Source organism: Lutjanus erythropterus, chromosome 4 (assembly GCF_056507025.1).
Source record: "Lutjanus erythropterus isolate fLutEry1 chromosome 4, fLutEry1.hap2, whole genome shotgun sequence".
In the NCBI taxonomy this organism is placed as follows: domain Eukaryota; kingdom Metazoa; phylum Chordata; class Actinopteri; order Lutjaniformes; family Lutjanidae; genus Lutjanus; species Lutjanus erythropterus.
Window position 1 is genome coordinate 23,333,468 of NC_139320.1, and position 15,781 is coordinate 23,349,248.

General features: G+C 41.5%; 1 protein-coding gene across 1 annotated transcript in view; it reads right to left on the reverse strand.

Moving 5' to 3' along the window:
- Nucleotides 1-3,310: 3,310 nt before the first annotated feature.
- The window catches only part of LOC146328370 (protocadherin-16-like), a 123,956-nt gene continuing 111,485 nt past the window's right edge, over nt 3,311-15,781 (reverse strand). Inside the window, exons 12-21 of the mRNA XM_084717379.1 lie at nt 15,551-15,676; nt 14,736-14,945; nt 13,421-14,287; nt 11,899-12,012; nt 11,604-11,815; nt 11,145-11,296; nt 9,822-9,952; nt 9,254-9,540; nt 7,772-7,913; nt 3,311-7,256 (exon numbers count right to left, since the gene is read on the reverse strand). Coding sequence (XP_084573505.1) covers nt 4,669-7,256; nt 7,772-7,913; nt 9,254-9,540; nt 9,822-9,952; nt 11,145-11,296; nt 11,604-11,815; nt 11,899-12,012; nt 13,421-14,287; nt 14,736-14,945; nt 15,551-15,676 — 4,829 coding nt within the window. The 3' untranslated portion in view covers nt 3,311-4,668. The remainder of the gene's footprint in view (nt 7,257-7,771; nt 7,914-9,253; nt 9,541-9,821; nt 9,953-11,144; nt 11,297-11,603; nt 11,816-11,898; nt 12,013-13,420; nt 14,288-14,735; nt 14,946-15,550; nt 15,677-15,781) is intronic.

The following is a 15,781-nucleotide window of genomic DNA, read 5'->3' on the forward strand; positions in this document are numbered from 1 at the left end:
AACAAATATACAAGTGGAATAAGGTTGGTCTGAGAATTTCATGTGAAGGTTTCTTTAGTGTGATTCATCTCAAAGTCTTGTGTTTTGTCTTCATCTGTGCTGGAAAAGCTTCAGCAAGAACCTTAACTGAACAGTGTCTTATTTTTTGTTCATGGCTGTTCTCAATAGAAATAAGGACATTACTTCAAATAACCTGTTCTGGAATTGTGAATGTATTGCATCATATATACCTATCAAGTTCTAAATAACACTTAATGGCTATCATTAAATAAAATATTCTTAATTTGGGGCAAGACTGGGAATGGTCCACACTTGTCCATTTATCCAATAGGGAGTTTTGAATTCCACAGTTAGGTTACAGTGCAGTGCTGGTGACTTTAGTTGTATTTAGACGAGACCCTAAATACAACTAAAGGGACTGTTCCATTACCCTCAGTGTAGAGCAGTGGTCATGTCTGGTGCTTTGGCAATTGTCAAGTCACTGCCTTCATGTTAAGCCTCATACAGACTGTGAGATTTCATCAATCTTATAAGTTCATTGCAAACCAAACTGCAACATGGATCTAATAAATCTGGGTAAGACATCAGGTTCAATGTACAAATACTGTACGATGATCATACAGCTAAATTGTTTGCTGCTATTCATTGTACTAGAAATGCAAACACAGGGTAATGGAACAGTCATTCAAGTTGTAATTCTCCTGACATAAATGCACCTTATGTCACAGCAATATGGCAGCACACACAGTGAACAGCAAGCAGAGTTATTTCATTAGTTTTTACCAGTGCTTTTTGCTGTGAAATGTGCAGTAACAACATTGTACTTGCCAGTCCCATTTAGATTTTGTTGATTTGTGCTTGACTCTGCAAGCATGTGATCCAGACCAGCTCCTCCTGTCTCTTTTCAAGTGTGCTAATCAGCTGTTGTAGTGATGCTTGTGAAGTTTAGACTTGCCACACAAACATCCGTTTGCAGCTGGTGTCCATGTTTTTCCTAGCAGATGCACTGGAACGCATTTAGATGGGAAGCTGGGAATACTGATTTGGAACTATTGACTTCTGATTTACAATGGATTGCAGCGGTAAGCTACGATGCAAGTTGAGAGACAACATCATGAACGTGCGTCATCCATCTGTGCTGATATAATGGTTAACCATGAAGCTAAGCAAGAATTGAGCCCTTGCAGTCGTGGTTTTTATGTGCATGGAAAAAAAAAGTCCAAAGAAGTGGAGGAGGAGAATGAGGACCTGGTCATGATGAGGGAAAAGAGGCCCACTTGGGACACAGATTTTGCAAAAAGAGAGCTTGAGGTAACGTTAAACATTTGTAATATGCTAAGTATGGTTGGTTAGTAGATGTAGGTCTAGTAGCAGTCACATTGTGAGATGGTAACCCAAAATTTTGCCTTTGTCCCAGTACAACATCGGACCATTTTGGAGCCACGACAAAAGGTATTTCAGCATTTTTTTCATGGTCGTCTTTTGTCTGGGACAGCCCGAAATTGCACAGTGCATACCCAGCTTTAAACTTTTTTTTTGATAACACATTGGTTAGCTTTTTTCACTCGCAATCCAAAATCATCAGGATCTGAATATCTGGTTTGACTGAACATAATAACCATTATCATATGATTCATTTTCATACCATTATCCTGAGGTGAGAAAGATGTCACCAAGGCAACAGTGTTTTCACATAAGTACTTTAATCAGGCACTTTTTGCTCAAAACATTTCTGTGGAGCCTAGAATATGTCTGAATTTCTCTTCTATGGCACCAGTATACGCACAGTTTGGACAAACATGAAACGTAAGTGGCAGGTAACACTGTTCAATACAAAACAATACAAACAACAAGGTACCTTCATTCTATCAAATAGGTAGTGTTCATGTATATTTGGCCATGGTCAAAATAGCATCCTTGTAAATAATTTACCAAGCCTCTCAGCTTCTGAAGTCTACCTATACAATAAATAAAAAATACTGTAAAATGTTAGTGTTGCTTAGGATAATGTTACTGAGGGTCTAAAATTGAGAGTTTATGCAAACAAAAGACTTTTATGATAATTGGAAAGAGAGAGAAATCCACATTTAAGCCACAGCAGGGCTCTAAGTAATTATTAATGAAAATTTACACATTTTCTTTCGTTTGTAAAGGCTACTGAAAACACAATTATGATCATGAATGTATTTATGATGTAGGCATCTGTGTAAAAGCATTATGTGAATTTGCACGGCTGCCATTTTCCCTCAGATGTCATACTCAGGATGAGAAGCCCAGTCTAGTACTGCTGGGTTCAAGGTTACAAGTCATATAAACACAGAGGAATCTGACAAATTGTCATTATTTCACTGCGTCCTGACTCATCAGCAACTGAAAAGACAATGGATAGTGAAAATCTGGAGGGATCTTGGACCAAATAATAATAATTATTTAAGCTAAAATGACATTTTAATAACCCATTAGCTACCATGGGACAACCACTAACATTAGCATTCAACCACTTCCCAGCTAATACTGCTTGATGGTGTGGTTAGAAAGGTGTAAACTAATTCTAAAATATTAACGCACATCTTGAACACATATATTTAAGCTTGGAAGTAAAACACAATGGATGTAATCAAGCAATGTGATGTTGACTTGTCTCTTGTATGTAAGTAAACTAAGTAGCTCCATGTATATTAGGTTAGAACAAACTAGTCTGATCTCACATTTTTCATTATCAAATCTGTAACACTTTTGTGCTGGATGTAATCTGTATTCACTACACAAAAAATTGTGCTCCAATGAAAATAATTTCACATAACATTACTGACTTAACCAGATTATTCCTGTGGACGGGTGAAGAAAAAGGAAGACAGTTAACATTAGCATTAGCATACATGCCAAATTTGCACTCCATTTCTGGTCTTAGTGCTAAATAAATGTACCCAGGATGTACATTGATATTTCAGAATTGATTTACTATCATATCCTTTAACACCATGAAACAGTTATGTTAGCTAAGAAGTGGTTGAATGCTAACATTAGCTGTTACATACTTGGACAAAAGACAACAAGATAGACAACATCACATTGTAAGCTTGATTACATCCATGCTTAAATAAATGTGCCCAAGATGTACAGTGATATTGAAGAATTACTTTACACGTACCCTATTGTATTGTGTAACACTATAAAAATGTAATGATAGCTAGGAAGTTGTTGAATGCTAAGGTTAGCTGTTGTCTCATCATAGCTAATCGGTTGTCAAGTATGTTATTTTAGCTTGAAATATGGCTGATGTCGCTCTAGTTTTTCACTACCTGAGGTCTTTTCCGTTGCTGATTAATGACATTTGCCCTTCCCACCCTGAGTCTGATGAGAGAGGAAAATGGCTGCCATATGAATATGTTGAAATATGGCTGAACATACATTTCTTCTCACTGACTAAGAAACATTCTCTGGTGGTGTTTGAACATTCATAAATATACACTTTTCTCATACTTCCATCATACCGTATGTAACACTTGTTAGTTTTACCTTAGAGTATTCTTTATAGTGCTATTCAAAAGCGGGAACAAAATGTGATCCAAAATAACATTCATTATAGTTTGTCAGTAAATCTGTACAATATATCTGGACAAAAATGATAAAACCCTTCTGCAAATTTCAGTGTCAGGATAGCACTGATTTAGAGCTTAAGTAATACAACTAAGTACTAATACTACTAAAGTACTGAGGAACATTAATGACTGAGAGCTGCTTACATTCTCTGGAATGATTAAGCTGCTGATAGAGCGAACAATTTTACATTTACCACATAGCTGCTCCATGTTCTCCCTTACATGGATTATTTTCACAATGTAAAATGAAAGCAGTAAGGCTCGCTGTGAGAAATTAAAGCCAGGGCACCTGAAGGTCAGGATCATTGGATGTCAAGATTCATTTTCCTTTTGCAGAAAACGAAGGGACGTACGTTGAGGACTAAGACAACATTTCAGCGTTTCACATTCATGATTACCTTTTGATGTGAGATCAAACACTGGATTCGTAGAAAATCTGATCACACAATACACTATTCTGACTGATGTTTCATTTGTTCAAGACAGGACGTCTCTTCCTCCATAAATATTTACAATAATCTGTTACAAAATCCCAATTCATAAAGCATTAATGAAGAGCTTCATTTAACAACAATGTTAAGAATTACAAGATAAAACCGACTTACAGTACAAACATGTATACAGTACAAGCAACAAATATACAAATATAGAAATATATTCTGAGGATTGAGCAACCTTTCAACACTTTTATGCCATTTCTCATCAGAAACCACATGTAAGTATAAAAATATAGACAATGCTTTTGTACAAAATATTGACATCATGTATGAATCTCCATTTGAATGTGCAAATTAACACTGATCAACAGAAGAATAAGGAGTTTCCTTCACACACACACACACACACACACACATAAAAAAGGCATAGTCCATTTTGGCCTGTTAGTCATGTAGTTTATCTTCAGTACTAAGCACCACAACTTCAGCTATTTTGACTTTGTGTACTTGTTTTTGAGAACAAAAAAGAGAATACTGACTCATTTCAGTTGCAGCCCCTGCGGTCATACAGTAGAACAAGTCTGGGACAGCAATGACTCAGTTTAAATTCACCCTTTGCCTTTTAGAATTTAAATCCTCAGCTCTGCTTCCTCGCTGTGCTCTAAATTGTGCTCAGTTGTGCTGATAATAGATGCAGAGGGGCCCTGCGAGACGCTGAAGGGTGTGATCGCTGGAGAACGGGCTGCCAGCGGTGACAGAGAGGGGGAGAAACTCGGAGACATGGCGACTGAGGAGATGGATCCCTCTGCGCTGAGGGGAGATCTTCGTAAAGAAGCCAAATGGGGGAACGTCCTTCCTACGGCGGGCTTTGGAGGTACAGTTTTGGCTCCAGGATGGGCCACAGAGGTTATGAGAGGCGGGGGGTCAATTCTTGACTCAGCCTTTGCTTTGTGAAAAGATCTGCGAGGATGAGGAGGAGCTGTTTCATCTTTTAAACGTGCTATTTCAGTAAAAACGTTAGCTAAAGGTTGGAACTGGGGACACCAGTTCAGCAGGTAGTCCCAGTTGTAGCTGCCCCTCAGCTCCTCGTCACTGGCCACGATGGCTGTCAGGGATCCATCCACTGCAGGCTTTCCACCCTCTGGGAAAGTATAATCTTTAGGGTGGGAGATGCTCAGTCCCCGTCCCACACCCACATACCCACCCCCTTCATCCCTGTACACTGGCACCTGGCCAGCTAATAAAGAACCAGTCAGACTTCCCACTTTCTTCCCTCTGAACCAATCTACAGAAGGCTCACAGGACACGTCTGATAGCTGATCAGCATCTTGCTGGATTCCAGAGTCAGGACCTCGGGCGGAGATGCGCTCCTGCATGGAGGAGGAGATACTTGACACGCGAGGGTATTCATTAATCATTCTGATCTCATCATCCTCTGCTGCCTCTGCCTCTGCAGAACCACGCCCACTGGAGTGGGAGGGGTCAAGGGATCCTCCACGAGTGTACGGACCCCCACTGCTGCTGCTCTGATCAGCCGTGTATCCGGGAAGGGCCTGGTGGTAAATCATTTCATTTGCTGCTATTTTGGTTTCCTCAAACTTGTGCATCATGGTGCCTGACGCTGGCGTTCGTCCGTGTGCTTTTTGCTTCTTCTTCCGACGTCTTAATTTAACGAAAAACAGCGCCACAGCAATTATGATGAGTATGACTATGGTCCCAAGTGAAACTGCTATGACGCTGATAAGCAGCATATTCATGTCTGAGTTGAGACCAAAAGACGTGTGGGTTACATCTATGGTAACTTTGGCCACTGCTGTGCGGGATGTCTCCAGAGGGCTGTGAGCAGTCACATCCAGTGTCATCAAACGCATCTCTCTTTTAGAGCGGCCCACATGTCTACTGTAGCTGTCCATCTTTAATGAAATCGCTCCTGTTGATTTATTGACTTCAAAATAAGGCGAACTGTCTGCAAGAGAGTAGAGGACGATGCCATCCACGCCTCCGTCCTCGTCTCTGGCTTGTACTTTGCCAATGACCTGACCTTTCTTTGCTCCCTCAGGCACTTCGAATGAGAACTCTGAGGAGGTGAAAACTGGATCATATTCATCCTCCCCTGTAACATAGACCTGCACTGATACAGTAGCAGAATAGTTGCCGGCATCCACGGCAACTGCCACAAAATGGAAGGAGTTCACCTTCTCAAAGTCAAAAGTGGAGCGAGTCCGCACTTCTCCTGAAGTTTGGTTGATGAGGAAGGCCTCTCTTCCGTCTTTAGACTTTTCTAACATGTAGTACTTTAACTGTCCAAAAACACCTCGGTCATGGTCAATTGCATGCAGCATGGTAACTAAGGCATTCTGGGGTTGGTTTTCCCTGATGCTCGCAGTTAATAGTTTGAGGGGAAAAAAGGGACGGTTATCGTTGATGTCCTTCACCTCAATACTGACTGGGGCCAAGGCATAGTGCCCTTGACCGTCAGAAGCCTGGACAACAATCATGTGGGACGACTGCTTCTCACTGTCCAGAGGTCTCTGCAGCCTCAAGGCTCCAGTCCACTGGTCTATCTGGAAAAGGTCTGTTTCGTCCCCTGAGCTTATGGAGTACTGCACCTCTCCATTGGGAGCAGAGTCTGGATCTATCGCAGATAGATGCAAGATCTCCGTCCCTGCTGCAGCACCCTCGCTCAGCACCACGCTGTACTCTGCTCGGCTGAAAGCTGGAGGGTTGTCATTGGCATCTGTAATGCTGATGATGATAGGCACGCTGGAGCTACGTTGAGGGATTCCACGATCTGATACCACGACAGTCAGGTTATAACTTGGCACTGCTTCAAAGTCCAGCTCCTCCACCAGGATCAGGCTGCCGACCGTCTGGAAGCCCTGCCCCTCCAAGAAGCGCACGCTGCTCTCAATCTGGAAGGTATTACCTGAGTTGCCACTGGCAATAGCGAAATCAAAACCGCAATTGTCCCGGGACAGGTCTCCGTCTACAGCTTCTAAGGTCAGAACAGTTGATCCGGGAAGCCCATCTTCAGACACAGTGGCTCTGTATTCTGACTGGTGGAAGATGGGGGCGTTGTCGTTGACATCGGAGACTTGTACCTGGACAGTGGCAACAGATGACAGGGATGGAGTGCCCTGGTCCCGCGCCTCAATTACCACAAGGATGGAGGGATTCTCAGAATCAAACTCTGTTTTTTGGTTGACAAACAGAGTACCTGTGGGATTACAAAGATCATGGTTATAAAGAGAGCAGCTTAATTTTAATCTTTTGTCCAGAGCTCGTCATATTAATTATCAAAGTCTTTCATTATTCATTATGGTGTAAAGTAACAATGAATGATTTCATTTAATTTAATTACTTTTTGTAAACACTGTAGCAGGTTTGGGCATATGATGTTGAAGGGAGCAGTATCTGAGGCAAAGAAATTGTATTTGAGAATAGGAGGCAGAGTAGCCCGAGGCATAAAGAGTCCTCTTTTATAACACACTTATTTTTAGATGCTATCTCAAGAAAAACATCTGAGGCAAATAACATTAAATCTGGCTTTCAATGACTTTTAATGAACAAAATGATTAAATATTCTGCAATGCCTGTTGTAAATATGTCCAAAACCCCAAATGTACATCCAAGAAGAGCCTTAGGGGATAACATTTTTATGAAGGGTAATTAAGTGGAGCTCTGGTTAGAAAACGGTTTGAAACACCATAAATGTGCACACAGTAACCTTACCATTGCTTGGGTCAATGTAGAAGACTCCCCTGGTTGATGACATTACTCTGTAAGTAATCTTTCCATTCTCCCCAAAGTCAGAGTCGGTGGCTGTTACTGTGATGACTGCGCTGCCTGCTGGGAGGTGCTCTGATACAGTCACCTAATGAGAAACACACAACATAGATATATTTATATAAACCCATTATAGATACTTCAACAATTTAACAGGCACCAATATGCTTTCTCTTATTTTATATGTATGCATATATATGTATATATAAAACTACACAATATTATGTCAGCTGTCAGATGTTCATAATAAGCACTTACATTCACAAAAAGGCTTAGGGTTATCTGTTATTTTCTCCTTATATATGATCCAGTTTCACCAAAATTTTTGAATAAAGTTATCAAGTTGTGGTTTTAATAATCAGGCTCGATCTCATCAACTGACCCTGTGTCAACTCTGTCCTGTTCCTGTGCTTAGATATGCTAGGTGCTAGGCTTGTCCATGTTAAAAAGACAACCTAATTTTCAAGATGGTCAAAAGATGTTACTGGGGGACCTGTAGAAGTGACATCTCACATTACTTAATGTTAGCAAAACACTACCTATGCAGCTGATGTAGATTAGCTAGCTAGTTAGTCATTGTTATGCTGGCATTAGCTCTCAGGTACAACTAGATATATCTGAGAGCATGAGTTAATGATTGATGGTAGCTAGTTAGCTAGTGTTTTGCTAACATTAGCTAAAGTGAGATATCACTATATGTACCATATGTTGCTTTTACAGGTCCCCCAGCAACCATTTTCGAAATGTGAAATCTTTTCACTATAGACTAGCTTAGCACATATGAAATCCAAGGAGAGTATAGGAAACAGAAAAGGAGAAAGTTCCCAGAAAGCAGTGGGGCTGGGTCAATTCAGTGCCTCATATAGCGGTAGCTTGTAGCTTTCTTATGCCGCGGCAAGAGGCTGAGGTGGTTTCTATAAGTTGGCCAATCAGAAGAATGTGGGCTTTCAGGGAGCGAGGATAAAGCAGCTTGTTTAAATGAACATAAATAAAGATGAGCGCAGTGTCACACAGAAAAATGAACACTTGAACATACATCAGGGTGATTAGAAATAACTAAAATGGCAGAAACCACGTTTGAGAAATATTTATTTGATGTGTACTTGTGTTTTAGTTTGACCCATGTCCCATCTACTGAAATCAAGGGGGCAGTGTTTATGACCTATACTGCAGCCAGCCACCAGGGGGCAATGGAGATGCTTTGGCTTCACTTTTGGAGAGCTCTCATATTGTCCATTTCTAAATATGTCGACAGTAGTTTCAGAGAAAGGATGAACTGAGGGACTACATAATATAAATAAACTGTGAATCGTGGAAAGTTACTCTGGTGGAGTCCTAGAATAAAAACACAGAGCTGAAAATAAGCATAACAGGTCCCCAGAAATGTGTTTTTAAATACAATAAACAGGTGTGTGAAGGTGGCTGTACCTGATACAAGTCTTGAGTAAAGGCAGGGGCATTATCATTCACATCATCCACCAACACGGTGAGATTGGCCTCACTCTGATGTTTCGAGTCAGATGAGCGGACGGTCAGAGTGTACCACGTCCTTTCCTCATAGTCCAGAGGGCCGGTCAGAGACACTCCTCCTCCATAACGGTGGATCCCAAACATGCCTTGGCTGTTTGTATCCAGGTGTAGTGTGTAGGAGAGGGCGGGGCCTGAGTCCACATCATTTCCTGTTACCTGGGTGATAACTGTGCCAACTAGAGTATCTGTATGTGTGTGATATAAAGAGGAGAGGCGGAAGAAAAAGAGCAGACATTTAGGTTGCAGCTGAAAAAAATTTTTTTTTTTCCACTTTATTAAGAAATATCCTGCTCTGGAAAGCCTTGATCTAATAGACAGGAAATGAACAGAGGAACTTGGCAATAGCTTGTTTCATAATAGGGTCAGACTTTTCTCACTAAGCCACGCTGAGCGAGCTGCCAGGGGGAGTGATATGAGGCTTTATGATAAGATCACTGGTCTAACTTCCACTGTGAAGCTGACTTACCCTCAGGCACTCGGATCTCTCGAGGCAGAGGAATCATGGGGCTGTTGTCATTGAGGTCGATGATGATCACAGTGAGGGTGGCAGAGCCAGCTAGCCGCGGGGTTCCTCTGTCTGTTGCCGTAACAACAAGCCTGGTGCCACAAAATGAATGTCAGCGTCTGAACTTTTCGCTTAACTTTTCTGACCCTGGTTGCATAATCTTTCACCCACCAACAAGATCAGATTGTTTTCGTTACAGAATGAGCATTAGAAGGAAAAGACTTGTTTTTTTTTTGTTTTTTTTACAACAATACATTAATACCTCAAAAATGTTCCAGATCTGGAATTTATCAGTGCTTATTTTCAATATTAAAAAGTGATTTACAAAATCAATAAAACAAAATTTGTTTTAAATCTGATTTTAAAATACAATCTCCGGGGCAAATATGATTTTTCTCTTTGGTTTTTGCTTTTCTCCCAATTTTTTGTCTTCTCTTTTCTGTAACAGAAACTATTTTCTGAGCAGTCCTCGTTATAAAATGCATTTCAGATTGTGCTGTTTCAGTAAGAAAATGTAGAAACAGAAATTAAAGTTTCAACTAATTCCCTTTTTTTTTAATAAATCTGGGGATTTTTAACGAAGGTATGCACTAAAAAGAGCTTTACGATCAAAACAAGAGAGAATGGACATTATCACAGAGACAGACATTAAAGTTCCCATGAAACAGCTAGCAGAGTGCTTATTACTTGTATGTTTCCTAGCTCCCAGCCAGGGAGGGACTGTCACAGACACTAATTGGCTTTTAAGGTGCCAATAGCGCTGTGTGTAACACCTCCCAGTCATGCAGCTAAGTAGTCCATGGATGTAGGAGGGAAAGTGGTTATATTAGCTAAATCCTCCCAGACTGAGAGCACCTAGTGAAAACAGCCAGACCAGGACCAAACGGAGGCCAATTTGACGACAAGTAAAGCTATCCTTCCATCAGGAACTCCATAAACGGCCTCAGTACTGTATTTCCTGTCTGTCTTAGAGGCCACTGGGCCCAGCTCTGATGGCTGCTAACAGCAGCTAACAGATACATTTAGAGGCCAGAAAAAGTTTTCTCCATAAAATACGATCCAGTTTCACCTGAATCAGCTTTCTTGTCATTGTTGGGTTAGATACTAGCATATAGGTGACATATAGTGCAATACAAATGTGATAGATATACTTGAACATCGATTTTGACTTCATGGGAACTTTAAACATGAATGTATTTAGGGCAGAGGTGAGCTGAGGAGAACCACACAGCTGGATGCGATTACAGATTACAGACAAAAAAAAGAGAGAAAAGCAAAACTCACTTTGTTTGCGTCCAGATCTCTCTGTCCATGATGGCTGCAGTGGTGATGCTGCCAGTCAGTGGGTCTATTTTAAACAAGCCACTCATGGACGATGACCTGATGGAGTAGGTCACCTGACCATTTTGACCCTGGTCCAGGTCATCTGCAGCAACCTGAGGGAAAAGACCACCACAATTTGGAAATAAAAATATACAAACATTAGTGATGGCTGTTTCAGTGTAACATGAACTAGTGAGCAATATTGGACTTGGACATCAAGAGTTCATAAAAATGGGCTTCATGGCACAAATGATTCTATATATTCAGTTGGGACACTGAGAACACTCATTCATGTCTGAGTCATTTCTCTGCAGCACTGAAACTATCCAGATTTCTGAAGCTTGAGCTTTTTTTACTCTACAGCTTCACACTTAAACAACATCCAAGCATAATAAATGTGTGGGGGACAGGCTACTGCACCTGGATAATGGGGAAATCGTAGCCCTGTGCCTCTCTAATGTAGGCTACATAGTTCTGGAGCTGGAAGCGTGGCAAGTTGTCATTGACATCCTGCAGGATTAAGTTGACAGCCATGTAGGAGCTGGAGGATGCCGTCTCAGCTTTAACCACAAGGCGGAGTTTCGGGGTCTCCTCAAAGTCTAGCCCTTCAGATTTCTGGACCCATATTTCACCTAATTCACAAAAATAACAATGAGTCACACTGAAGATTGGCAAAATGTTGTTATGCAGTGTGTGCTACCATCTCTACACTTACCAGTAATGGAGTTTATTCCAAATGATTGCATTCTGTTTCCACTGAAAATACTGTAGCTGATCCCAGTTTGAGAGCCATCAGGGTACTGGGCCTGCGTCTGTGTTACTACTGTGCCTGTAAGATGAAAAACACTCTGTTGAAACACTTTATTTCTATTTTCATTACACATTCACCAATTTTCAAGTACAACCCCAATTTCAAAAAAGCTGTGATGTTCTTTAAAATATAAAAACAGAATGCAATGATTTGCAAATCCTTTTCAACTTGTATCCAGTTGAATACAGTACAAAGACTTCCATAGAAATTTCCAAAAAAAGGTGGGACACAAGCAAAAAAAAAAAAGGTAAATGCGTTAATTCATAACAGGGAACAGTGTCATGATTGGGTATTAAAGGGACGTCCTTAAAGGCTCAGTCATTCACAAGTGTGGACGGGGGTGAGGTTCACCAACTTGTGGAAAACTATGTGGGCAAATAATGTTTCCCAACACAAAACTGCAATCCATAATATCATTAAAAGATTCAGAGAATTCACAGAAATCTCTGCATATAAGGGACAAGGCTGAAAACCAACATTAAATACCCATAACCTTTGACCCACTCAGGCAGCATTGCATTAAAAACCCACATAATTGTGTGAAAGATACTACATGGGCTCAGGAACACCTCTGAAAATGATTGCCAGTAAACACAGTTTGTCGCTGCAAATGCAAGACTCTACATGTAAAAGCCATAAATCAACATCATCCAGAAACTCTGCAGACTCCTCTGAGCCTGAGCTCATCTGAGATGGACTGACATGAAGTCGAAAAGTGTGCTGTGCTCTGATGAGTCCACATTCCAGATTAATTTTATAAATCATGGACGTCATGTCCTCCAGGCTAAAGAAGAAAAGGACCATCCAGATTGTTACCAGCACTAACTTCAAAAGCAACCATCTGTGATGGCATGGGGGTGTGTTTGTGCCCATGGCATCATGGGTAACTGTCACATCTGTGAAGGCCCCATTAATGCTGAAAGGTGCATAGAGGTTTTTAAGCAACATATGCTGCCATCCAGATGACGTCTTTTTCAGAGACGTCCCTTCTTATTTCAGCGAGACAATGCAAAGACACATTCTGAATGTGGTACAACGGTGTAACTTCACAGTAAAATAATTCAGATTCTAGACTGACCTGCCTGCAGTCCAGACCTGTCTCCCACTGAAAATGTGTGGTGCTTTATGAAGCACAAAATACGACAACAGAGACCCTGGACTGTTGAGCCTCTGAAGTTGTATATTGAGCAAGAATTGGAAAGAATTTCACTTTCAAAATTTCAAGAATTAGTCTCAGTGTATTGTCTATAAAAAATATTAATCAGTTTGAACAATAAATATCTTGTCTTTGTACTGTATTCAATTGAATATAGGTCCAAAAGTCTTTGCAAATCATTGCATTCTGTTTTAATTTATGCTTCATTCAATGTCACAGTTTTTTAAGCATTTACCAATGAAAATGTTTTAAATTTTCCATCATTCAAACCTTTAGCAGCGTTCTCCTGCAGACTGACATCTCGTGCGGTGCGGGAGAAGCGAATGCCCCTGTAGCTCTGCTCCCTGATGTAAATGATAACCACCCCCAGGGAGGATTGAGCCGGGTTGCCCTGGTCCATGGCCTGAACTATCAAAGTCCTCTGGCTTTGGGTCAGAGTCTGCAGCTTCTCTGTGGCCTGGATATCTCCTGTCAGCGAGTTGATGGTGAAGCCCCTGACAGGGTTGGCAAAACGATAAAACACAGAACCATTTGCCCCAAAGTCCTTGTCCTCCGCCCTCATGGTGGCCAGCACTCGGCGGCTGGACACGCTGCTGGCGGAGATGTTGATAATAAGTGGGTCCTGGATGAAGAAGGGAGCGTTGTCGTTCACATCCTGAATATAGATGGTCACCTGGGCAGTGGAGTTCATTGGGTTTACGGGGGAAGAGTCAGTGGCACACACCTCAAAGGTGTAAGAAGCGGTTCTCTCTCTGTCTAGCGGTGCTGCTGTGATGATGCGGCCTGTGTTCTGGTCTATGATAAACATGCTCTGGGAGCCACTGCTTAGAAAGTACAGCACCTGGCTGTTGAGGCCCTGGTCCAGATCGATGGCTTTCACCTCCAGGACCAGCGAGCCGATGGGAACATCTTCCGAAATGTCTGCTGTGTAGCTGCTGCTCTGAAAATGAGGGCTGTGATCATTGATGTCCATTACGGTCACCTCCACTGTGGCAGTGCTGCTGAGAGGAGGTTGGCCCCGGTCCTGAGCTGTGACTGTTAGCGTGTATCCAGCCCTCTTCTCCCGATCCAGAGGCCTTGAAGTGGACAGCACACCTGACTTTCTGTCAAAGTGGAAGTCTCCAGATGGATCTCCAGCTGCAAGGAGAGCAATGGCAAATGATTATGTACAGTGATAATGTACAGTGAGCAGGTCATTATTGTGAAATACGCCCCAACTGGCTGTTGCAGGAGCCTGATGTGAAGCACAGGGATCTTGAATCATCCTGAATGGGGTGATTTTGTAATAATGACCTTTAACTAGCATAAAACAGCTAGTTAGCTGGTGTTTGGCTAACATTAGACAACTTAAGATGTGACCATACATGTGGCTTTTATGGGAAAAGAAGAAGTTGATCGAGCTCCCAAGTTTGCTCAACTTGAGGCAAGGCACTTAGGAAGGGTCAATTGACCAACCAAAATAGAGTATTTAACAAAGTCATATGATAAAAAAGTTATACAAAGTTAAAAAAAAAATATGCAAAGTCATGGGCGCAGTTGAACTGATCATTTAAAAACTGAACAGAACAGCAAAACAAATACGCACCTGTAATTCTGTAGTTTATCTCCCCACTCTCTCCAGCATCCTGGTCAGTGGCTCTGAGTGTAAACAGAGGCAGTGCTTCAAGGTTTTCAGGCACCTCTATGCTGTAGTAGAGACGTCCAAACGAAGGAGGGTTGTCATTCTCATCCAGCACTCTGATCCTCACTGTGGTTTTGGCATAATTTGGGGGAAGGCCTCCATCTTTTGCATAAACTGGCAAAACATAAAAAACCACACACAACAGCAGAGTGTGTAACGAGTTGTTGAATACCAAATGACACACTGGAAATTCAGGAAGAAACTCTTAAAGGGAAAATTTGGCACTTTTCATCTGGACGTCCAGTCAGTTTTAATTGTAAATGTAATCAGTTGAAGCAATAAATTCATCAGTGTGTGCTTTATTGAAGAAAACTGAGTTTTAATGTTGCATGTCGCATGTCCTGCATTGTCACTGGATGCAGGAAGAACTACAGGCTGTTTTAGCTTGGCTTTCTCTGCCTCTGGGAAGCCAGGGGGCGTGCTGGAGTATTTATGTCACCTAACATTATGTTTTGGCCAGCAAAGTAATCGCAACATAGGCATGGGCATCAGAAGCTCACACAAAATGAATCTTAGTACATGTAGCCACAGCTCAGTCAGTAGGAAAACTCATTTGTCTCAGCCAATACAGTAGTACTGAGGAATTTATTGCTTCAACTGACTACATTTCAACTGATGTCCACATAAAAAATGCAGAATTTTCCATTCAATATTAAATATTTCTAAACAATCACATTTGAGCATGTCTTATGTGTGATGGCGTAGCTTTAGGACAGTACCTGTCATGGTGTAGTACTCCTGGAGCTCCCTGTCCAGTGACTTTGTGGTGGTTATCACACCTGTAGCTGGGTTGATACTGAAACTCTCCTCTGAGATCCCACCATAAGTCACCTGCCCATTGGAGCCTGCAGAGAAGCACACAGTGATGCTTTAATTCAAAAAACTGATTGGAAAAAATGTATGCCAATACACAAGATTTCACCAAAGAATGTTAATTCCTTTGTAAATAC